This window comes from Varanus komodoensis, unplaced genomic scaffold, assembly GCF_004798865.1.
Source record: "Varanus komodoensis strain SLA01 unplaced genomic scaffold, ASM479886v1 scaffold51, whole genome shotgun sequence".
NCBI lineage: Eukaryota > Metazoa > Chordata > Lepidosauria > Squamata > Varanidae > Varanus > Varanus komodoensis.
In genome coordinates this window covers 1,956,182-1,982,217 of record NW_025336100.1, presented here as the reverse complement: position 1 = coordinate 1,982,217, position 26,036 = coordinate 1,956,182, and the positions used below count along the sequence as shown (strand labels likewise).

Genomic DNA, 26,036 nt, shown 5'->3' with positions numbered 1-26,036 from the left:
TACCTAGGTGGAATAAACACATTCAAATCTCCAGGGCCCAATGAACTCCATCCCAGAGTCATAAAAGAGCTAGCGGAGGAACTCTCAAAACCTATGGCTGTTATCTTCTATAAATCTTGGAAAACAGGAGAAGTGCCAGATGACTGGAGAAGGGCTAATGTTGTCCCTATCTTCTGAAGCAAATGATTAAAAAATCAATCTGCAAGCATCCTGAAGCAAATGCATTACTTAATAAAAGCCAGCATGGATTTATCAAAAATAAATCCTGTCAATTTAATCTCATATTAACCTGCCAAATGGACAGAGCGAACACTGTGGATATAATGTACCTAGACTTGAGCAAAGCTTTCGACATAGTGCCACATGACATTCTGAGAATCACATTATGAAAAACTGGACTCAATAGAAAAAAACTATTAGGTGGATCCAAACTGGCTGCTAAATCGGTCACAAAGAGTGCTCATCAATGGCACCATCTCAAATTGAATGGAGGTAACTAGAGCATTCAGTCCTGGGCCCAGTGCTTTTCAACATCTTTATTAACGATTTGGATGAGGCAGTACAAAGAAAGATAATCATATCTGCAAATGGTACAAAACTGGGTGGAATAGCAAACACCCCAGAAGACAGAATGAAGAACCCAGGGTGATCTTGATAAACTTGAGCACTGGGCTGAAAGCAACAGAATGGGATTCAATAAGGACAAGTACCAAGTCCTCCACAGAGGAAAAAGAAACCAAATGCATCAATACAAGATGGGGAATATGTGGCTCAACAGAACTACAAAAGATCTTGTGGACAATAAGCTAAGTATGAGCCAACAATGGAATGCAGCCACCAAAAGGGCAAATGCTACATGCTAATGCATGTTCAGTCTTGAGAAAAGAAGAATGAGGGACATAGTATCATTCTGTAAGTACCTCAAAGGCTGTCACAAAGAGGAAGGTCAAGATCTCTTCTTGCTGATACCAGAGTATAGGGCACAGAATAATCAGTTCAAGCTGTGACAACCCAGATTCAGACTAGGTATCAGGAAAAGCTTCCTCACTGTCAGAGCAATACGACAGTGGAATCAGCTGCCTAAAGAGGTGGTGGACTCCCCTGTTGTAGAGACATTGAAGAAGAAACATCTGAGTGGGATCGTGTAAATTGTGTCCTGAAGTAGCAGGTTGGACCCAATGGCCTTTACGGCCCCCTTCAACACTCCTATCGTATGATTCGGATAGCTAGACATGATAGAAGTTGTAATCCAACACTTCTGGAAGGTACCAGAGGTTGAGGAAGGCTCTTTTTTTGTTTCACACAGGGCTGGTTTATATGATCCAACAAGCCACCACGGCTCATGGTTTGTTTAATGATGGCTTGTTTAAATTGGTACTGTGAGAAAGCAGTTGCCAGGCACCATTAGCCCAATTACGTGCCCAAGCACAGCTTGCAAGGGAAACAACCTCCAATAACCTATGGTCTGTTGTTGCTTCACCCTCAACATTAGCCTGAGAAAGTAGTGCCAATTGGCTTGTGATGGCAGGTACCACTTATTTAAATAAGCCATAGCTTGGTTTCTTTAACTCTTGCATAAGTCATCCCTGCTAAGACTGCAAAAAGTTACAATGCCTATCCACTATGACTTGTAAGATAAAAAGAAAAGCAGGGCACAAACCAAAAACCACCATGGCTTAGATAAGTCAAGGTGGGTTGTGGTGAATGTGAAAACCAGTCCATTGTGCTTGCTTACAAATCTTAGCCTATGTGCGACCACACACTTGTTGTTGGTCTTTCAGCTCCAATTCTCTTAATCTGCAGGTCAGAGGCAAGTTTAGTAAGATAGTCTTTTTAAAATCCTAATTATAACAACCTTTTGCAAAGCTTATCTTAAGCACTGAATGTCATGGACATTACAAGTAGTTATTTACTGTCAAAGGAAGCATACTCAAAATTGTCAGCCAATGTAAATTTATTGTTTTTAATTTCATTTCTACACTGTCCAACAGCCAAAGTTTATAAAACAGACAATGTAGTATCAAACAATGCATAAGCTAAGTTTTAGTCTCATTTTAATTCTGATGATTACCACGACATAGAATTAAGGCGGTATAAGAATAAAAACCACAAGTTTGACTCAGCAATCATTTATCATAAGTTTGCAATTTATCTTTCAGAACAAAACAAAATGTATTATTTCTAAACCATTCTTTTAAATTAGCCTTCCCCAACCAGACACCCTCCAGATGTTTTGAACTACAACTCCCATCAGCCCTAGTCAGCATGACCAATGCTCAGAGATGGAGAGAGTGGTATACCAAAATACCTGGAGGATACTAGTTTAGGGAAGGATGTTCTAAACTTTTGCCAAATGATATCTCATTTACGTTAGGAAAGAAAGACATTACCATGGTTTTCTCTCTCCCTTCAGCAAGTTTCCGCTTTTTATGTACATGTTTGTTGCGCTCAATGTCTGTATCACCATACATATTAGATACATCTTCAAGGAGAACCAGTGGAACTTGGCTTGGAGCATTTGATCCTATATTACCAAAATGCTCCCATAAGCACAGTTGCAAATATGAGAAATAACATTACAACCTGCTTCAAGGTGCTAAAAAATCCCTTACAACAGTACAGTAAAACAGCTACAGTTGCATTCTCCTCTAGCTTACTTATTACTGGATCATCAACTATATTCTTCACAATCTGAATCAAACAAGAAATATAATTTTATGAGAAGTTAAAACAAATCTTCCTGAAAGTAACTTGGCTATTTTCAGAAAAGGCAGTATCTACAGGCAAGCTTACTTCTAAATCCTTGGCCAGCAAGTTTAGAACCAAATATATCTATCAACTATAAAAGGAGATCTTCCAGAATGTATCTTTTGCCTATATAAAGACAAGAGATATCATGCTTACTATGGTAGAATGAGCAATGATAAATGTATTTGTTTACATGAAGAGGTAAGTGCTTTTGTAGCTATCATAGGAGTTCTAAAAATCCCTTCTTAACTACAGTTAAGTGATGAGGAATGCATTGCATGATCAAGTCCTCCCTTTCCAGAACAATTCCAATTAACCTTGGCTGAGGAATACCCTGGCTATGCAGTTTTCATCCCTCAAAAGGATTCTTAAGCAACTTCAGCCCTGGATAAGAGATTTGCCACAGGGGGATCCTGGACAACATTAATAACTGGAGCACTTTAACCTCAACTGCAGTTAAGAAGGAAATCCTATACTTTCTTTTAATGTTTGTAGTCCAATACCCTCAATGTTCAGGACCAAATTACAAGTGGTGCTAAACATATCATTAAGACAAGGGGGAAAGGGGGCTGTTTTTCATCAGCTCTGCACTGCATGGGAAGGAGAGGTTGCATTCTTCCCTCCCTTATCAGATTCCTGATGAAATTTCCCCTTGCCATGCTACTATTAACCCAGAAACTTTCACTGGTACCAAGTGAAGGGGTTCCTAATTATTAATTCCACAGTTTGTGGGTACTCCTGAATCCTGAATTGTCACTGGAGTCACAAATGAACTCAGTGGCCTGGAGTACCTTTTATCATGAGGCTGATCTTCCAACTATGAACCTATCTGGACAGACAGAGCTTTGTCACTGTTATCCATGCTCTGGTAACCTCTTGCATGGATTAATGCAAGGCACTCTATGTGGAGCTACCTTTGAAAACTGTCCAAAAGCTCCAATTGGTTCAGAACATGGTGATGAGGCTGATAATGAGGACTGGCCCCTGAGATCATATTACACCAGTCCTCTATCAGCTATACCAGCTGCCTATTGAAGTCCAGGCCCAATTCAAAGTGTTGATGCTAATGTATAAAGCCCTGAACAGCTTGGGGTCAGAGTATCTGAAGGAACACCTTTCTCAACTTTCACCTTTCTTCTTCTACTCAGTCCTTACAATCTTCTACAGAGGTCCTTCTCCAAGAACCACCCCCTAAAGAAGTAAGCGGGGGGTGACAGTCAGAAGAAGGGCCATCTCTGTGGTTGCATTCCATCTCTGGAACATGCTCTTCAAAGAGGTGTGCTGGCACTGTCTTGGTTTTCTGTCTGGTACCAGGTGAAAACCATTTTTAATTCACTAGATGCTTTAATGAATAGATTGATTTTAATATTGCTTTCATGCAAACTGCCGGTATACAAATGCAATCAATCAATCAATCAATCAATAATCCACATCACATGTAGACTGGCCTGCAATTAATCTTTCAGACCAATTTTGTGTGCATAAGTAGGCAGCTGTTATTCAATTGTTCTGGGGTTTCTAATGCCTTCCTTGACATCTGCACTTTCTCAGAAATGTATTATAAGTGCTGGAAAAATGCTATTTTTCGCCCGAGTCAATGCAAACATGATTTTATTGGGTATTGCATGGGATAGAATCCACATGAGATACTACTGAGATGTTTTCTGACATTACTGATCTCCTTATTAAGCAATCACTAATCAGCTTGCAAGGAATCCCGGTGACATGGTTCACACAATGCAAAAAAGTCAATATTGCCAGTGGAGTGCACTGTGCACTATTTGCCTGATCATCACCTGACTAAAGCTTATCACATTGTCTGAACCTGGGTGGTATGGTTTGCTGGAGGATTAAACAACCCTCACATAAGCCAAGGGCTGTTATAGGGATAGCTAACCCTCCAAGAAACCATGCAGCTTGAGTTTGAACAACATAAGCTATAGCTAGGTGATGATTATGCAAATCATAATCCCCATAGCATGCAGTGTAGCTCACAAGAAGTTGCTATGGTTTACTTAAGCTATGTTGGCTTGTTCTGATTGTGCAGACTGGCCCATGTGATACAAGTCCTGCTTCATACACAATACCATTAAAGCAAACAAATCTAGGATAGTGGGTTCCACATGGTTAGCATTATATTTTAGATGTGACAGCTACCATATGGAATGACACATGCGTACTTTTTTAAAGCACCTAGTATGATTTTTAAACTAAGTCATACCACAAAGAACATCAAGCAAAGGCTTGACATTGGGGTTGTTTGAACATCACAACAACTCATTGTCAATTAATCTACTCATGTATCATCTAGCCCTTAAACAATCCATGCCACCTGAGTTTGCACAATGCAACAAGTCATGCCAAGTCATATGGCTGGCACAAGTGAGAAAAGCCTTGTAGATAGCAGCCATAGTAGGTTGTTGTGTTGTTGACCTGAGCAAACTAGGTCAAGCTCAGAGGGAAAAAGGTTTATTTTTATTTAACAAACCTTGAAAGAGTGAAGGTTGAATGCTACTGACATACTGGAATGCATTCTTGAAGAAAACCAGCATAGTTGAATACACCACCTGAGTCTTGTATTTTGCATTGGCTTCATTATCATAGTTACTTATGTATCTACAGAGATCTTTCATTTTGAGCAAGGTGTCCCCAAAGCTTCTACAGAGCAAAGAACATGAAGTTAGGAGAGTTTCTAATCTAACAGCACAATAACGACATTGGGCAGGTTAGCCCATCATGACAGCCTATCTTGGCAATGATTTCAAAAAATTGTAATCACCATGGGCTATCCACTCCCTCCATCACCTTGAGGATAATGTGCCAGATTTAGCTGCCCATAGTGGTTGTTGTATAAACCAGGAAATTGTGGTTCTTTTCTTTCTGTTCAACAAATAAATGTGACACTTACATGCACTGAGTAATACAGTGGTACCTTGACTCACGAACTTAATCCATTCCAGGACTCTGGTCATGACCCAAATTGGTCATGAACCAAGTCAAATTTCCCCATAAGGGTCAATGTAAATAAGGTTAATCCGTTCTGCAACTATTTTATTTTACTCACAAAAATTTGAAGCAAAGTGACAAAGAACAACAAAGATAGCGTCCATCTCTACCCCCCCCCAGCGATTGTGTGGGGGGGGAGGGGGAGGCGGGCACAAGGGGCAAGGGGAGGCAGGCGCGGGCACACTTGGGAAGGGAACATGGGTGCAATCACGGCCATCTCCCCCCCCAGCATGACCATGATCGCGCCTGTGCAGGGAAGGCGGGCGCACTCACGATCATCACCCGATACACAGTTCACAACCTGCGGCAACATTTTTATGAAATTTCTGTTCGCGAGCCGATTTGGTCGTGAACTGAGGCGTTCGTGAGCTGAGGTACCACTATACTGTGCATGTCTGCTTAAATGTAGGTCCCATTAAGTTCAATGTGTTGCTCTTGCAAGGAAAATCGAGCCAAAATTAATCTGGTCATTAAACTAGATGCATCTTAAACATCATAATTATGTCAAACCTTCTTGCCATGTCCATCTGCCATTCACATCTTACACCCACTATGGACAATATCTTGAACATCCTTTCCCATGGATCAGTAATCTGAGATGATTTCTCAGTCAACCCTTCTATTATGTATTTCTGAGAACTTCGTTTACTGGGCGATACAAGATCAGTTGAGTCCTGAGTACCTAAAAATCAATGGCAACAGTAACTTGATCACCAGAAATCAATTTAACACAGTTATTCCTTCAGTTGCTGCACACTTCTTTGCATATCCAGACAGAAAAATCCTACAATTCCCAGCATATCCCAGCAAATATTATTTTTATTATTTTTTTCTATACCATACAATAACCAAAGCTCTATGAGCAGTTTCCAACTCACACAATATAAGAAGCAGAGCTAGCTAAAGGGAAGCTGGGAATCATAGGGCCTTTTCTGTCCAACCACGCATCAGATTGTGCCCTTAGTTTCCTTCTTGTTTGCACCATCTATGAATAATGCATATTTAGAGAGAGGCAGTGTTGTGTAGTGGTTAAGAGCACAGAGCAGGGTCTCAGAGATCTGGGTTGTAATCCTGCTCAGCTGTGAAGCCAACTGGGTGACTTTGGGCTAGTCACAGACTCTTAGCCCAACCTACCTCACAGGGTTGTTGTTGTGGGGATAAGACTGAGGATTAAACTCATTTAAGCCACTTTTAGAGTTCCTTGAAAGGAAAAAAGATGAGATAGAAATGTAATAAATAATAAATAAATATAGGCCCGCCTTTTGGCAGTGTTCAGCTGAATTTAAAATGTTGAAATACAGAACTGAAAATATTTACTGTGACAATAATCCTGAATTCCAAACATTTTTTTTTCATTTTTACCTTCAAAGTCCACCATTGCATTCATTAGTGTATTCCAATACATTTCTGTGAACTGCTTACTCTTCCAATCTCAGCTGTCCAAGTGTCTCCAGCTGTAACAAATTATTCCATCCTTTCTCCCTCTCTGTTGGGAATGCTCCTCAGAATACCTCTAATGGCTTTGACACAACTATTTAGTTTCCTTACCCTACTGAAATTAAATCTAAGCCTGTACAACTGTAGTAACTGCATATTCTTCCCCCTTTATATTCCCGTTACCCTCTCCTTCCTCTTGCTTCCTATTTCAGATTGTAAGGGCACAATCTATGCATGTTTAGATTAAAAAAAATCCTACATCCCAGCATTCCCCAGCCAGCATACCATCCTAAAGAATTTTGGGGGCTGTATGACCTTTCTTCTAACTACGCATACAATTTCCTTTTCTAAGGGTCCTAAAACTCAAAATGTGTCACCTTCAGAATAACTGAGTTAGCAGTAGCTAAATTTAAATTTTGTATAATTATCCAAATCTCTAACAGAGAACTAAACTCCTACATCCAGAGATAAGCATCTCATTTAATCACAGTCCAAAATCCCACACTCTCTCTTGAAAGATTTTCCTTATTTCTGAAGTATGTTAATACCTTCCTTTACTTGACTCCAGTGATTTTTACCTTGGTATTGGCTTTCCATCTGTGCAGATCGAGTCACATAATTAATATAAAATTCTGTAGCTTTATTCAGGTACTTGTATAGCAGGTTGGCAGGGAGCCTCACATCAGGGTTGTTAATTATTAGGGGAAGGACATCACAGACTAAAAATGATACAAATTCATCAAATTAGGCTTATCAGTTTCAGACAAAATATATTTCATAGGTCAATCTGTACAGGCCTTTTGGACCTGAAAAAATCCAGCAGTGAGTGACAAGCTGTTTTGAAACTCATCTAAAATGAGGCCCTGTTAAGAAAAGATTAAATCAATAGTTTATTAAAATCCATAACAGATTATTAAAAACTGTACCAGCTCCTAAAGAATCATCTGACAAATGCAATCATTCCATTTCCCTAAATTAATGGAGGAATATCTCTTTTAGATTGCTGCCTACTGAAAACCATGTGCACATTCATGGTCCATGTGAAAGTGCTTGCTCCACAATCTGGGCAAATAAATAATTTTACTTATATTCAAATATATGCAGATATAACCAAATAAAATGTTTGCAACCAACTAAGTAAAGTTTCTTTAATTGGCATTTTTCTTTAACAACAGCTTACTTTTCCCTGGGTGGTATACAAAAACTAAAGAAATAATTTCCTACCCAAAAAGAATTCTATCAAAACAGATGAAAACAAGCAGTTTCAGGAGGGCAAATTAAAATAATGTTTGTCCCTATTACTCTCCATTTCCTATTCAGAGATATTAGATAATATAATGGATATACAGTAAAACTTTGGATTGCGAGTAACTTGGTTTGTGAGTGTTTTGCAAGACAAGCAAAACATTTTTCTAAATTTTAATGTAATAAACGAGCGATGTCTTGCAATACAAATATTGTGCGCGCTTTGCCTGGAGCATCACATCACAACTGAGCGCTGGTTCTTCTCGCTCTCGCTGCGGGTGTGAGCACAGCATCGTCTCCCCCCCTGCCCCGAGTGTGCCCGTCTCCCCTCACCGAGCATGCCTGCTTCAAATTTTTGTGATGAAAAAAAAAGTTACAGAACGAATTAACCTTATTTACATGGAACCTTACAGGGAATTTCGCTTTGATATACGAGTGCTTTGGATTACAAGCATGTTTCCAGAACAAATTATGCTCGCAATCCAAGGTTTTACTGTACTGATATCCATTTTTTGTCTTCCTACACCCCATTCTCAGCCAATAAACAGAAAGCAAAGAACCCTAAAACCCCATTCCTTTTCATCAGTAGCGCACAGAGCAGATTGTGGTTTATAATTGTGGTTTATATATGGAGTGGTTTATAAATCACCCTGAAGTTACAGTTAACCTAAAGAGTCCCTTGGGAAAAACAGAGAAAGTACTGCCACTCTGCCAAGGGGTTCTGACAGACTGCAACTGTCACTGGTTTTCTCCAGGGCCCTTGCTGATGCTAGAAGGAAAGCAGGCTATGTTGGCTACAGGTGTGCATAAAAGAATTTCAGAAAAGAGATTTTATACTTCACAGACTACAAAGCTTTTGTGTGGATCAAGAGAAGCTTTTTCAAGGTTCTGAAAAAATGGGTGTGCCTCAATACTTGATTGTCTTGATGCATAGCCTGTTCTTGTATGTTGAACAAGAAGCTACTGTAGGGACAGAACAGTAGAGAGCTTTTATAAGTACAGGTATTAAAAGTAGTTTTAAAATTAAAATCTGCTAATTGGTTAACTGAGATACCTTTTCTTCCTTGACTAATAAATCAATCAACTAAGGGAATAATCCTACGTATGTTCAAACAAAAACAAAGTCTTACAACTCCAATAGGTAGCTGGTGCCCTAAGATTGTGTCCTTTATGCTGCAGCTCAGGAAATCATGCTGCTGCTTTTCTATTTTATTTTTTCTAAATTGTGTGAAATCTGTTTTTAGCAAGAAAAAGTCGCGAATTGGGGAGTCATATATGACTTTAAATAACATAGCTCAAGACACCAGTTTACACAACATGGGCTACGAGTTTTTCCAATATGAAAATAAATCTCAAGGACTGTTTCATATAGATGACTCATGCGCAAATTAGCAGAAACAACCTGGTAATGCCACTGTATCTTCAATACATCAGACTAGCAGCACCACATCTTACCTTTTACTTTTAGCATAAAATTCTATTCTTACCAAATAATTTTCTAAAGCAATTGACAGATGATTCTTGGTCTTCAATATTTTCTGCTTCTAGCAATGTTTCTCCAAGGCCCACCTTTGCAAAAATTAAATACAATTAAGATCTGCTTCTTATTATTTCATGGTCTTTTCTAAGATGCTTACAACACACTGAATAACAACGAAAATTAATAGCTTCCTTTGTCACCTTGCCCAGAAAAAATGTAGGGGCGGCAAGAAGGAAGGTAAGCATTAGAGAAGTGAGTATTTTAAGAACAATTTACAAGTTAAAGCTCTGTCATAAGATTACAAATAGTACGTGTTACGTTTGGAAACAGCACTTCTCAAAAAACTACCAAATTTAACTCTGAATTATCTCAGTTCAGCATCAGACGTTCTTGTTCCTCTGAATCTACCGAGTGCTTTGCTTTTCTAACTAATTTTAATAAGAAATGGCCCAGATAATTAAGTCCATCAAATTGTTGTTTTAGATGTACAATCAGTTGGCAGAAGTGGTCTTTCCCCTATACTTCTGAATATGGCATCCCCCTGAAAACAGTACTACAGGAAGTGTCTGTGGACCCTACTAGAAAGAGACAGACTTTGACTAGAAGAGCAAGAAAGGAGAATCAACCAAAATTAAGCAGAGAGACCCTGTATGAGCAGAACTCAGTTCACAAAGAGTACCTTCACCTATTTTCTGGAGATTCTGCTTTCCCTTTATCTTCCCTTAACACAACCTACATCTGTGTAGCATTTTCAGAGGGAAAGATAGGGAGAAGATGTTTGTTTCTACCGACCTAGTTGTACAAACTTAAATATGGTTCTAACCCAATATTTACTTTTTTACTGCTTGTTTTAAATTTTCAGTAGAGCAATAGACCTAACATAAAGAGACATGGAGCAACAGCTTTGTTGCCCAAGAGAAAAGGGGACAGCACCCCAAAAAAGTTCGAGGTCCACTGCTGTAAGGCCTCAAGGCATCTTAAGGAACAAAAAAAATACGTGTAATACAAAGAATCTTCAGCAACTTACCCCATGCTGAACAACTGTGTCAGGGAATCGCCGCAGAAGTAGGAGAAGCATTTCAGCCCGTTCTAATGTGCTGAAGCACTGCTCTGTAGCTTTCAATAACATTTCACACTGAACACGACCTGGAAGAGTCTCAAATAAACCTGTGTTGGAAAGAAGGGCAATAAACCAAATAATCTATTAAAAAGTGGGAAGTATGTGGGGGTGACATTACAGTATGTGTAAGAAAGTAACAGGCATAAAAATCTGAGTGGGATGACGTATTGATTAGATCTTTTTTTTTCAATTAACAGTTCATATTGGAAAGCTTTCTCATTTCCCTCTTCCCTATGCAATTGCTCATTTCTCAGAAAAGTCTGTTCCTGAGAAATAGGGGCCTTTGTGTGTGGGGTAGCATATGGTACAGCAGGCTACAGGTTGACTGATTTTACAAGAGCTGAGCAGGACTGTCAAAAACAGAGCATTTTTGAGGGCAATCATTTACAGGATCACCACACATTGAAACAACTTGATGGCATATACTATCAGTAAATCAAATCAGGATTATCTGATCATGGAGAACTCATAACTCCCGTACTACTTAGTGAGCTTACTTCTGAACAGAAGTTCATATAGGTTTGCACAGTGGGACTTCACATGAAGTGTGTTCAAGATGCTGTTTAACAACAACATTACTTACTATATGTAGTAATAGTATTGGTATGCAATACCAATAGGTATGCAGATGAATGGTTTTATGGTGCAACGGCAGCCATATCGCACCAAATTGTGTAAGCAATATCTTAGTTTTTTAATGAAGTCAAATAATTGAGGCATAGCTTAGCATTGAATTTTAAGAAATACACTAGAAAGGACAAGCCTTCCCATAACTACTCTTGCATCAAAAATTATGGTTAATAATAACAATGATTAAGCATGCAAACTAAACTATCAAAAGAATCATTGCATGAAATCTTATGAAATCTGAAAGAGTTGGGCTGGGTTCCAGCACCTCCAAAGTGAATAATATCCCTTTGAGGGATGCTGTGATTCTCACAGCTTTGAAAGAAGCAGTAGTGTCTTGACGAAGCGATCGATCTTAGTTCCTATGGTTTTAGGTAACTACCACCTGTGTGACTTTTATCATTCTTGGCCAAAGTGCTGGAGTGTTATGTGGCTTAGCAACTCCAACAGCTGTTGGAGCATTGGATCATACTGATGATTTAGATTGATTCTGGTATAGACAAGAGCAGCCCTGACCACCTAGATAATGAATGATGAAATGCATCATGAAACTGCTGTTGGATCTTCTGGACATCTCAGAAGCTTTCAACATGAGTGACCATAGTGTTCTTCTGGATCAGGACTGAAAGACACATTTTAATGTGGTTACAGTTCCTTCTGAAGCAGTCTCAAAAAGTGATTTTGGGGGACTTTTGTTCCACCCTATGGCCATTTGCCTGTGAATCTGCTGGAGGAAGGTATCAGGTGGTTTGGGCTAAATTATCATTAGTATGCATTAGTGTGCTTTATCTCATTTCTACTTGCACAACCCAGGAGGGCATTTGAACCAGAGGTTGTTTTGGGGTGAATGAGGGTGAAACATGATGAAACTTAAACAAGACAAGATGGATGCAGTGTCAGCTGGGAAACCAAATACTCTGGATGGAGTGTTACAACTGATCTGAGATAGGGTTACTTGCCCACTAAAATATTTTAAGCTCATAGTATGGGAATCCTCCTAAATTCTGTGACAAATGGGAAAGTTCAGATAACTCTACTATCCAGCAGTACATTTATTTATTAGATTTATATCCAGACTTTTATGCTCCTGAAAATATACTATATTAACCAGATTTTCCCCTTATTATTGAACTGGGCTGTAGCTATGGTTGTCTATGTAGCTATGGTATGCTTACTTATGCATAGTTCTTGCAGTTTTTATCATGGTTTTACTGTTTTTACTGTTACATTAACTGTTTTATTGTTGCATTGTTGGGAGAGCTCCTTCCCTGAAAGGCAGTCAAGAAATATTTTAAATGAATAACAAAATAAGTATTGAACATTTGTAATAACTACCTACTGCACTGTTTGCACCAATATGTACAAACTGCACTGGAAGAAGCACTTTGCAGCCCATGTACTGCAATCAGGCTTTGATTTTAATTTAGTCATATCTACATTCAATGGGTCAGATCTAATTTTGCAATTAAATCTGTAATCCTGTGTATGCTCAGCTAGGAGCAAGCTCCACTGAACAGAGTATGGTTACTTACTTCCAAATAAATATGTAACGATTGCACAATATTCTCTGCTGAGAGATATAATTGTTGAATAGGTCAGACTGGAGAGAAGTTACAACAGGAATATTCTTTAAAAGTGTTTCGATACCAAGCCAACTGTAATTATCTTTAACTGTCCTACAAGGCATTCAATAGCAGAACAAAAATGAATACCTCTTAGAAACTGAGTTTGCTTATCTTGCAAGTCATTCCTTAATGCTGATGTAATAACACTAATCTCCCGCCATACCACTGGTTGATCTGGAAAATTAACAAACCTGAAACAAAGAATTGGGAGAGGGGCAAGAATAGGAATAATTGAATTCTGAAATAAATAAAAACAGAATTTTCTTATGAAAAGCATGCCATTAAAATGCAAATATGAAAAACTGCAATACAAATAATGTTGTTACCAGCAAGTTGTTAAACAGACAATATCTATGTTCTTAAAACTGAAAAAATAAATTGATGAAAAAAATAGACAACATGGTGATGGTATTACTCAGAAATCCATCTGTTGTCTCTTTAATTACCAAAGCAATTTATTAGTATAGGATTAGGCAGTCTAAACCATTAAAGACAACTTCCTTTAACAAAGCAGAAATAAGCCTCATACATGGCTTTTGTATTTATAAATTTACAGGCTACTGAATAACCTAACAGGACACTCTCAGCAGTGAACAATGATAAAATACAAGACCAATATTACAATTCCTAGTTACAAGAAAAAAGAAAAAACCTGCTGGTAGTAGAATGAGATCTTACAGACAACCAGTTCTTAAAATCTGGTCTCAAAATACCTACAAAAGAGGACAGATTTTACCAGGCATCAAAATTGAAGTAGTGATGGTGCCTGGCTAACCTCTCTAGGAAGCCCATTCCGAAGGTGAGAGGCAGCCACCAAGAAGGCCCTTCTTCTAATCACCATCCTTTTTACTTCCTTTAGGGATGTTACTTTCAGAAGGATCTCATGCCCAGTTCTCAATGGACAAGTAAGTATATATGGGAAATGACAGTCCTTCAAGTAACCAGGTCCCAAGCCAGGGCTTTATATGTTAAAACAAGCACTTTAAATTGGGCCTAGGCTTCAACTGGCAACTAATGCAATTTATATAGAATGGGTGTTATATCAGTTCACAAACTGATACTTGACACTAGATGCACAGCCCTGTTTTGGACCAGTTGATGTCTTTGGCCCACCTTTAAAGGCAGCCCTATGTAGAGAACATTGCAGTAACCCAGTTGGCATGTTATAAGCACCATGAATAACCATGGTCAGGTTCTGTCTTTCCAGATAAGGCTCCAGTTGTCATATTTGCAGCAGCTGAAAAAAGGCATTCCTAGCCATCAAGTCCACCTGGGATTCCAATGATAGTTTTGGGTCCAGGAGTACGCCCAAGCCACACACCCTGTCCTTTACGGGAAGTGTGATCCCATTGAAAACATGGAAATGGCCATCTGTCAGACAAATCTTCAAATGGACAGATCTGCTGCTATTGTGGTTATTAAATGTTATTCTGCTTATAAAATTAAGACAGTTCTATACTAAAATACCTTTTATAATGAATTGTTATAATGACAAAGAATGGAAAGCCCAAAACAAATAAGAAGAAATGCTTGGAAGTTTACCCAGTTAACTTCCAAGCATGGATAGGGCACTCTTCTAACAGTGGTTGGTCAGATCCTTCCAAAAAATGTGAAGTCAAGAAACAAAGTCAATACTCCTTCCTTGCCATTTGCCCCCTAGCAACTGGTATATCACCTTTGTAGTGAGAGTTTCCATTTTTTTATCGTAGCTAATAGACTTGATAGATCTAACCACCTCTGCCACTTAAATTGCCTAAACTCCCTTTAAAGCTGTCACCACAAATTATAGAACCAAATCCTATACGATTTGTTGTATGAAGAAGTGTATTCTTTCTAAAGTTAATCAATGTCATTGGGGTTGTTCAAGGTGATCTTGAAATGGAGAATAAAATCAGGGAAGTCTCAAACAGAGGAAGCACTGTAATAATCAGTGACTTCAACCACCCTCACATTGACTGGATAAGTGTATGCTCCAGTTCTGACAGAGAGGTTAAATTTCCTGATGCCCTAAATGACTGTGCTTTAGAACAGTTGGTCATGGAACCAATCATAATAGAGGGAATCCTGGATTTAATCCCATCTGGGATTGACCAGGTCACAGTATTGGATGTAAATGCTGTTCAACCAAATGGAAAGAGTGTCCACAGCACTACCAGAAGATTGCCAAAGAGGACCAACACAGTTGTGTTTGCCTTCAAAAGAGGAAACTCCTCTAAAATGATGGAACTGCTACGAATGAAATTGAAGAGGAGTCAAGAGGCTTAAATGTCTTCAAAATGGGGGGTGGGGTAGTGGGGCACGCCGGCGGGGGCCTGCTTAACCCGCCGGAAGTGGCCTGGGGCAGGAGCCGGATCTGAGCCCCTTCCCCTCCCTCCCTGAACACCTGCTGCACTGCGCTGCCGCCACGCACGCCAGGCCTGAGGCGTGCCGCCGAGCCCGGAGGTCAGCTGATGCCGCTCCCGCAGCCACCGCTGGACCACCCCGGGGACGGAGGACACCAGGGCCATGCCAGGGCCACCGTCCGACCATCGACGACGTTGCGGAGGAGGGCGCCACCATCTCGCCGCCTGGCGGGTTTCCGTGCCTCTCTCTGCTCCCCCCCCCGCCAGCGTCGGTGAGAGCAATGCCGGATTGGGGGCTCGGGCGCGTGGGCGGGCGCTGGCTTAACCCGCCGGAAGCGGCCGGGGCCGGCAGCCTCGGGCTGGCGGCCGAAGTGCAACAGCCAAATGGCGGTCGCCGCCATTTGTGGCTGTTCGTGGCCGTGTGGGGCTGGGTTGGCGAGGGACTCAGTTGGTGGGTGGAAGTTTATATGGGGGGGGTAGATGGGGAGTTTTACACTGTTTTAATGTTTTATTGTATTTTAATGTGTTTTTATGGAGTCGTCCCTGGCCACATGGACAGTTGAGTTACCTGGAGAGCGCGTGGGCGCTGCCATTGGGGTGGTCACGGGCAATGGTCGTTACAGTGGTGGCGGTCTAACATGTCCGCACAGAAGGAGGGAGAGATGGTTGACACCTATCCCACCTTCTGGTTTTACCCCCAGCCAGAGGGCTCCAGGTAGTCTTGTCAATCGCCTGATGGTGCTGCTGTTTAATGCCAGGTCGATACACGATAAATCTTCCTTCATCCATGACTTGATCGTGGATGAGGGGGCCAACCTGGCTTGCATAACAGAGACCTGGGCAGGAGAGGGGGGCGGATGTTGCCCTCTCTCAAATGTGCCTGCCCGGGTATCTGGTTCAGCACTGTCCGGGCCTGCAGGGAAGGGGAGGGGGGGTTGCTTTGGTTCACCGAGCCTCCATCTCCCTCGCGGGGTTTCCAGTCCCTTCGAGGCCGGGGCTAGAGTTCCTCTACTTGGTGTTGGGCGACCGAGACAGATTGGGGATTCCGTTGGTGTACCATGCACCCTTCTGCCCAACAGTCTCCCTGCCTGAGCTGACGGAGATCGTCTCAGATCTGGTGTTGAGAACCCCCAGGATGTTCGTCCTGGGGAACTTCAATCTCCACGCCGAGACTGGTCTGACCGGGGCGGCTCAGGACTTCATGGCCTCCATGACGGCCATGGGGCTGTCTCAACATGTCACAGGCCCGACCCATGAACATGGACACACTCTGGACCTGGTTTTCTCGACGGGGCAGGAAGAGGGTGGTCTGAGGGTAAGGAATTTATCTCTGACACCCGTCATGGTCAGATCACTTCCTCGTGAGGTTTGTGCTAGAGAGCAGCCTCTCCCTCTGTAAGGGTGCGGACCCGATTGTGTGGGTCCGCCCCCGAAGCCGGATGGATCCGGATGGATTCCTGAAGGCCCTGGGGGAGTTTCCGGCTGACAGGACTGGTGCTCCTGTCGAGGCTCTGGTCGAACTACGGAATGGGGAAATGACCGGGGCTGTTGACATGATCACTCCTAAGCATCCTCTCCCGCCGGGCAGAGTCCACTCTTCCCCTTGGTATACACCTGAACTGCAGGCGATGAAGCAGGCTGGGAGACGTCTAGAGCGTAGGTGGAGATCATGGGATGAATCTGACCGAACAGTTAAGAGCCCATTATCCGGCGTATGCTGTGGCGGTGAGGGCAGCGAAAAAGAAATTCTTCTCCGTTTCCAATGCCTCCTCAAAATGCCGTCCGGCGGAGCTTTTTCGGGTGGTACAAGGGCTGGTTCCGCCTGGCCCTAAGAAAGATCTGGTTCCACCCTCGAAGGCCCGCTGTGACGACTTTGCCAAGCATTTCAGGGAGAAAATTGCTCAGATTCGTCACGAGCTGGACTCCACCAGTGATTCAGAGGCTTCTGGGGAGATACCAATGTTGCCGTCTGGTCCAAAATTAATGGATGAATTTCAGTTATTGAGGCCTGATGATGTGGACAAGGTGCTTGGACGAGTACGTCCCACCACTTGCCTATTGGACCCTTGCCCATCTTGCCTAATTAACAATGCCAAGCATGGGATTAGGACCTGGATCTTGGAAGTGGTTAACACTTCTCTGAGGGAGGGCCGAGTACCTGCCCCTTTAAAGGAGGCGGTAGTCCGACCGGTCCTGAAGAAGGTGTCACTGGATCCAGAGATGGCCACTAATTATAGACCAGTGGCCAACATCCCGTTTCTGAGCAAGGTGTTGGAGCGAGTGGTGGCGGGACAACTCCAAGCACTCTTGGATGAAACTGATTATCTGGACCCATTTCAATCCGGCTTCAGACCCGGGTACGGTACTGCATCTGCCTTGGTCGCCCTGTATGATGACCTGTGTGGGAAGAAAGACAGAGGGAGTGTGTCCCTGTTGGTTCTCCAGGACCTCTCAGCGGCTTTCGATACCATCAACCATGCTATCCTTCTGGATAGGCTAGCGGAACTGGGAGTCAGAGGCACTGCTTTGCAGTGGTTCCGCTTCTATCTCAATGGCTGATTCCAGAAGGTGGCGCTAGGGGACTATGGCTCTGCGTCATGGCAGCCATGCCATGGAGTACCGCAGGGATCCATTTTGTCCCCTTTGCTGTTTAACGTCTACATGAAACCGCTGGGAGAGGTCATCAGGAGGTGTGGGCTGCGGAATCATCAGTACGCTGATGATACCCAGCTCTACCTCTCATTCTCTACCAATCCCGGTGAGGCAGTGGCTGTACTGAACCAGTGCCTGTCCAAGGTAATGGGCTGGATGAGGGCCAATAACTGAAGCTCAATCCAGACAAGACGAAGGTCCTGTTGGTTGGTGGACTGGGCTTCGGGGAAGGTGAACTGAACCTAGTCCTGAATGGGGTTGCACTCCCTCTTAGGGACAAGGCGCAGCTTGGGAGTGCTCCTCAACCCAGAGCTTTCACTGGAAGCTCAGGTGACAGCGGTGGCAGGAGCGCTTTCTTTCAGCTTCAGGTGATCCACCAGCTGCGCCCCTACTTGGAGAATGACTGCCTGGCGACAGTGACACACGCGTTGGTGACTTCCCGACTTGACTTCTGTAACGTGCTCTACATGGGGCTGCCCTTGAAGATGGTCTGGATACTTCAATTGGTTCAAAATAGAGCTGCCAGGCTGCTGACGGGGACTGGGCGTTATTTTCACATGACTCCAGTTCTCCGTCAGCTTCACTGGCTCCCTATTGAAGTCCGGGCCCAATTCAAGGTGTTGGTTTTGACCTATAAAGCCCTTAACGGCTTGGGTCCTGGTTACCTGAAGGAGCGCTTACGTCCATATATGCCCACCCGCCCCTTGAGATCAGCGGGAGAGGCCCTTCTCCGGGAACCCTCCGTGAAGGATATTAGGAGGGTAAGTACTTGGAGGAGGGCTTTCTCTGCGGTGGCGCCCAATTTATGGAATGCGCTCCCCAGAGAGGTTGGCCTGGCGCCGTCATTATTTGTTTTTCAGTGCCAGGCGAAGACTTTTTATTCAAACGTTATTTTAACTGTTAATACTATTTATTTAATTTATTCTTTGGCCAGGGCGACTTAAACACAACATAAAACAGTATAATTTATTTATTTATGATTGTGAGCCGCCCCGAGGCTTTGGTGAATGGGGCAGCATAGAGGTTCTCTAAATAAATAAATAAATAAATAAATAAATAAATAAATAAATAGCTAGCTAGCTAGCTAGCTAGCTAGCTAGGAGATTGCTCAAAACCACGATAATAGAGGCCCAGATACAACGCATACCACAAGTTAGGAAAGTTAGCATGAAGCCCATAAAGTCATCAGCACAATTAACAAGTGGAGTCAAAGAAGCTTTTGAAGAGAAGACAACTTCCTTCAAGAAATAAAAATTGTGCTCATGCTGGGAAACCAAAAGGGAACACAGGCTTGCACAAAGGAAATGCAAGCAGACTGTTAAAAAAAGCAAAGAACATTTTGAGGAGCATTTTACTAGGCAAATAACAAAGAATTTTTAAAATATATTTGAAGACGGAAACCAGCTAAAGAAGCAGTTGGACCACTGAAGGATAGTGGAATTAAAAGAGCACTAAAGGAAGATAAGGAGATTGCAGGAAAGCTAAATGCATTCATTTCCTCCGTATTCACAGCTGAGGATATAGAAGAGATAAATATTCCTGAACAGAGGCTTTCAGGAAGGAAGTCTGAGGAATTAAGACAAACAGCAGTGACAAAAGATGAAATTTTAGCTTTCAATTTGTCAGTAAGGTAAAGATTTCCCCTTGATGTTACATCCTGGCATGCCTGACTCTAGGGGGCGGTGCTCATCTCCATTTCCTAGCCGAGGGAGCCAGAGTTTGCCCACAGACAGTCTCCGTGGTCATGTGGCCGGCATGACTAAACACCAAAGTATGGAACACTGTTACCTGCCCACCGAAGTGGTACCTTTTTATCTAGTTGCATTTGCATGCTTTCGAACTGCAAGGTTGGCAGGAGCTGGGACAAAGCAATGGGAACTCACCTTGTTGTGCATATTCAAACTGGTGACCTTTCGATCAACCAGCCCAGCAGCACAGCGGTTTAAACCACTGCGCCACCTGCAGTCTCAGTCTCAGTTTGTCAGTAAGATTTAACAAATCACCAAGCCCAGACAGTATCTAACCCACAGTTATTAAAGATCTCAAATACGAAAAGCTGGAGCTTCTGTGAACATTGTTCAGTTGGACTTCCAAAAGACTTTTGACAATGTCCCTCTTTTGAGCAAGCTTAGTAGATATATAACCGGGGGTGAAAGGGAAGGGCTCCTCTTATGGATCATTAGCTATTTAAAGAACAGAAAGCAGAAAGTAGAAATAAATGGCACTTTACCCAATGGAGGGATGTAAATTGTAAAGTCCCACTGAGTTCTGTATTAGGATTAGGGAGGAGTGAGGAATCAATTTGGGGGTAGGAATCTGTTGGATTTCCTGGGCCTGACTCCCTGGACTCCGCTCCACTTTATAATGGTTCTGAGTCCAAGTTCCTGGTGAGTGCTCCCAGTGTGTGCAGGGTGCTTGCCTATCAGGAACCAAGCCCCATGTGCTGCACAAGCAGCACCCCTCTTGCATACCCAGTACCACTACCAGCAGTGGCAGGTGGGGAAAAGGCTGGTTGCTCAGAATGGCATCTGGCACACCTGCTCAGTGTCTGCAGTGGCACAACTGCTTCCACACATGGCACTGGCGGCAGCAGCAGGCAAGGAAAAAGGTTTGTTTCCAAGAATGGCACCTGATGTGCTCACTTGCAGTTCCCCTCTTCCATGACGAGTGCTGCTCATAACTTCAGACAAGAAAAAAGTTTGGTTGTTGGGCATGGGGCTTGGCATGCCTGCTTGAAGCACCCTTCTTCTGTGTCCAGTGCTGCTGCCACCAGAAGCACTGGGTTGGGAAGAACATTTGTCATCAGGAATGGTGCTTGGTGTGACTGCTCACATTGCCTCTTTTCCATGTCCTACAGCCATTCTTTGGGCAGCAGTATCTGATGCAGAAGTTTACCAGTTGCACAACTGGGGCTGCATGAGCATTCACAGACTTCCTCTGGCTCACAAAGTACAATTTTATGTTTCTACCCTACTCCCAAGTTGCATTTGTTCAATCGCTGATCTTGCATGATCCTGGTAGCTCATCTTGACTCTCACAAACAATGCAATTATTATGAAACAATGCAATTACAAGTGATTCAGTCCTTGGTTGGAAAAAATACTTATATCTTACATGTCATACAGCAATCTGCCAGCTGATGCAGTTCGCTCTGCATTCCGCTCAATAGAGTACATTTCATACTGAAAAACAAGAGAGAATATAAACCACATACAAAATACAGAGGTATCTTTTCACTAGATTTCTGAGTATCACACCTTTCCTTTTCTACCACACCATGAGAAAGGGGAGAATGACAGACAGAAGCACTACAAATAATTGTTAAAAAATAATTACAATTACTGCAGACTAGAGTATTAATCTGTTTATTCTGAAAAATTAAGATCACAAAGAATCCAACACAATGCTTGAATTACTGGGATGTAGGCAAAAGAAAAGTAACCTGGCATGAATTGGATAAAATTGGAGAGATTGTGGATGGGCTTAGGGGTTTCATTAAGTGCCCCCCATAAAATGACTTAAATACCTTGGTCCATTTTCTCTTCTCTGTGGGTCCCCCGTTTTTGCTGTTAGAGCAGTGGCCCTTCCTCCTCCCCTTAGCTACACAGTTAGTGGGCACTGTTATGCTTACTTTATGAGAAAATTTTATTAAGGCCTTTTCCTTATTCTCTTTCACTACTAAATCCACTAGCTTTCTCTGTTGACTCAGTGAAGTTACTCCCTGGGAAATGATTCTCTTATACACCTTCTAAACTTAAGCTCTTCCCCAAAATGAGCATTTTATCCCATGCATGTAACATTCAGCTTTTATCTTCTTATAGTTTCAGATTTTGGAATTTATGAAAACATTAGACCAATTTTAGCTTAAACTGAAAGAGACTTTTAAAATTAAAAATTTCAAAAATAATTCTGACAACTCTAATGAACCTAAGTTAATATGAAACTAATACCTTACAGAAATACAGCATGGGAATTTGATCACAAATTGTCTTCCACTTCAACCATAAAATGCATTTAATTCAAGATGTCTAACAATAAGATTGTAAGCATAGCCAACAAACATCTGTTCTACCAGCCACTTCCCATTGATGCATTTATCTTATCTACAAAGACAAGAGGAAAAAAATAAAAATTTCACTCCATGGTTGGAAACGCACCATGTAGCTTGCAAGTGTTCACAGGAACACAGAAACAGAGCAAGTCAGAAGGGGCCTCCTTGGCCATCCAGTCTGACCCCTGGCTCTAGCCAGCTCTGCTCACAGCATGCCTACCATGTGCAGAAACATTTTTCAATGTTCAACAGGTCTTGCACTTGGGACACAGGAATAGGTGTCACAGGTACAGGATAAGGACCAAGTAGTTGGAGAGCAGCACTTGTGAAAGGGAACTTGGGGTACTTGTTGACAGCACACTGAACATGAGCCAGCAGTGTGATGCAGCGTTTAAGAAGGCAAATGCCACCCTTGGATGTACAGTCAGAAGCGTGGCTTCCAGATCTAGGAAACTGTTGATACCACTCTACATGACTCTGGTGCATGCACAACTGGAGTACTATGTTAAGGTCCAGGAGCCACGTTACAGGAGAGACATAGCTAGGTTAGAATTGGTTCAGCACAGGGTCACAAAAATGGTAGCCAGGTTGGGAGGGATGACATATGAGCAGAAATTGAGGGAGCTGGATCTTTTCAGCCTGGAGAAGAGGAGACTCCAAGGGATCTTTTAGCAACTTACAGGTACACAAACAGAGCAAGTCAGAAGGGGCCTCCCAGGCCATCAAGTCTGACCCCCTGTTCCATCCAGCTCCACTGATGTAATTCCCAACATATGGCTGTCCAATCTTTCCTTGAACACTATCACTGATGAGGCTTCAACCACCTCCCATGGAAGCCCATTCAATACCCTAGGAGTCCTAACTGTTGAGAAGTCCTTCCTGGCATCCAAACTGAACCTTGGTTCCTTGAGCTTTGCTCCATTGGAACTAGGATATGGAAAGGGCTTCCAAGGGAGGTGACTGAGGCCCCATCACTGATAGTGTTCAAGGAAAGATTGGACAACCACATGTTGGGAATTACATCAGCAGAGCTGGCTGGAACAGGGGGTCAGACTAGATGGCCTGGGAGGCCCCTTCTGACACACTTAGTTTCTATGTTTCTATATTTAACATTCCAATACATTATGAATATAGTTTATTTATTTTTTTATTTATTTAGAATTTTTGTATCCCGTCCCATCGCAAGAGCCTCAGGACAGCTTACATACAATACAATAAATAAACAATAAATACAAATAGTGCAAATTAAAATCCAGATTCACCCTGGCTGTAAATTAAAAACCTATAGGTGATATTAAAAATTGTTAAAATATCGTTTAAATAAAAAGGTCTTAGCCTGACACTGAAAAACAAATAAAGACGGCACCAGGCAGACCTCTCTGGGGAGCGCATTCCATAGGTGGGGCACCACCACAGAGAAGGCCCTCCTCCGGGTACTTAGCCTCCTAATGTCTTTCACGGAGGGTTCCTGGAGGAGGGCCTCTGCTGCCGATCTCAGGGGGCGGGAGGGCAAATATGGAAGAAGGTATTCCTTTAGGTATCCAGATCCCAAGCCATTGCTAGTTTCCTGCTAGCAACCCTCAGAATTCAACATCACACATTACATTCATAAAAAAAGTTTCCATCACATTTTCTTACCCAATGGAAAGTGGCTGAAATAGTCTCCTCACACCACTGCTGTATACTCATTGATTGAAACTATATACATACTTTGAGCTTTCAACAAGTTTAATGTTGATTCCAAACCTTATCTTACAAGTACCTTTGAAATTATTCCCTCATAGTCATTTCCTCAATTAGTTTTATTATTGGTTTCTAGAATGCTTTTGTTAACACCATTTCCAAAGGAATGCATAGTTTGTATAGCACCTCTAACAACTTCCTCTTTTAGACAGTCCACAAGTGCAAGCCATGTAAGGGGAGAATAAGATTGTAAATTCAATTGGTCAGGTGTGTGGGATTTGCTAACTCTTTACCTAACATGTTACTTTATATAATCATAGAATGGTGGAGTTAGAAGGAACTAGAGGGCCACAGGGGCCCTGCTCAGAGCAGGACACAGAGTTAAACCATCCCTCTCAGATGGCTGTCCAGTTGCATCTTGAATGCCTCTAGTGCAGGGGAGCCCACAGCCATCCAGGGCAATTGGTTGCACTATTGTACTTCTCTTCAACTCAGGAAATGTTTTCCTGATATCTAGATAGAATCTGGTTTCTGTAAACTTGAGTGCATTATTCTGTGTTCTGCATTCTAGCATGATTGAGAAGAGATGCTGGATTCCCTCTTTGTGACAGCCTTTCAAGTTCTTGTAGAGTGCTATTTATCTCCTCTCAGTCTTCTCTTCTTGTGACTAATCATGCCCGGTTCTTTCAATCTTTCTTCATAGGGCTTTGTTTCCAGTCCCTGGATCATCCTTGCTGCCCCCCTGAATCCTTTCCAGTTTGTCTGTGTCGTTCTTAAACTGTGGTGCCCAGAATTAGACACAGTATGCCAAATGGGGCCTGACCGGTACTGAGTAAAAGGGAACTAGTACATTAAACACAAAATGTATTTAATAAAAGATATCTAACAGTAAGATTGCAAGCATAGCCAACAAACATCTGTTCTACCAGCCATTTCCCATCTATACATTTGACTATATATTTAGCTATACTACAAAGACAATTGGAAAAGAATAAAAATTCCACTCGTTTTGGAAAAAAACCATGAAGCTTTCTTTCAACAACTGCCCCAAAACAAGCCAGCAAGAAGTAATCTGGATTTAGACAACCTTAAGGGTTGCCATTTTGTGTGAAACTAGCCTAAGATGAACTTGAAAATGATATTCTACTCCTCCTGAATTTTTTCAAGTTTTGAGAACCTGACAATGCATTATTATCATGGGAGCATGGCACACACAGTAGATCTCCATAGAGATTCAGCATGTGACAACAATTTGTCCACTGCTACAGATAAATGTGGATATTATATTTGGGGCTAGTAACACGAGATTGTACCATAAGTTTGATATGAACTCCTCCTGGTTTCAGCCCTCAACCTGCAATACGATAGGAAAGATAGTATGTACAGCAAGCATGAGCAGAACAATATTTAAATGCTAAAACACCTGGACAAAGTCACATACCACCCAGGCAGAAGGTGGTATACAACCCCTTAGAGCAGACCCATTGAAAAGAATGGAACTTAAGCCAGTCACATTTAAATGTCTTTCGTTTCAGTAGCTCTGCGATGGCGGCGGTGGGGAGTAAACTAAGTTGCCAAATAAAGAGGTAGAATTAAGTCTACATCATTTCTTAAGAGTGGTTTTTACCCGCAAAGCAAAAACAAAACACACACAGAGTATCAAAGAACGAAGAAGCCCAGTCTTCGTCAGGAAGGAACTGCCACACTATCACTTTCTCGCGTTTGTGGGAGGCGGCAGCAGCGGCAACCCGTCTGCAGAAGCACAGCAAGAGCAACGGGTCTTTAGTGGGGCCAAAGCTTTGCAGACAGCCTCAGAAAAGGGATAAACGGGGAAAGGTGCCGCCCCTGCCAGTGCTGCCTCACAGACCTGGATGTTGAAGTCGGTGGGATAGAGACTTCGTGCAGTGATAAGCCAGGCTTTGGCCGCCCACAGGTCGCCTTGCACCAGCTCCCGGGCTCGCTTCACCAGAAACTCACAGTCCCCCTGCGCCGACATCTTGGCCGCAGCACAGACCACGAG

General features: G+C 42.3%; 1 protein-coding gene and 1 long non-coding RNA gene across 3 annotated transcripts in view; one reads left to right on the top strand and one right to left on the bottom strand.

Annotated features, from left to right (window-relative positions):
* Window positions 1-26,036, bottom strand: part of INTS10 (integrator complex subunit 10) — a 60,564-nt gene extending 34,528 nt beyond the window's left edge. For both annotated transcript variants that reach the window (XM_044447249.1, XM_044447250.1), the window contains exons 1-9: window positions 25,884-26,036; window positions 21,397-21,464; window positions 13,376-13,479; window positions 10,944-11,083; window positions 9,924-10,005; window positions 7,770-7,910; window positions 6,265-6,436; window positions 5,237-5,406; window positions 2,391-2,524 (exon numbers count right to left, since the gene is read on the bottom strand). In XM_044447249.1, coding sequence (XP_044303184.1) covers window positions 2,391-2,524; window positions 5,237-5,406; window positions 6,265-6,436; window positions 7,770-7,910; window positions 9,924-10,005; window positions 10,944-11,083; window positions 13,376-13,479; window positions 21,397-21,464; window positions 25,884-26,012 — 1,140 coding nt within the window. In that variant the 5' untranslated portion in view covers window positions 26,013-26,036. The remainder of the gene's footprint in view (window positions 1-2,390; window positions 2,525-5,236; window positions 5,407-6,264; window positions 6,437-7,769; window positions 7,911-9,923; window positions 10,006-10,943; window positions 11,084-13,375; window positions 13,480-21,396; window positions 21,465-25,883) is intronic.
* On the top strand, window positions 6,010-19,916 carry LOC123031853. The gene is made up of 3 exons (XR_006416399.1): window positions 6,010-6,141; window positions 9,035-9,040; window positions 19,749-19,916. It is a non-coding gene; the product is annotated as an uncharacterized LOC123031853 (long non-coding RNA).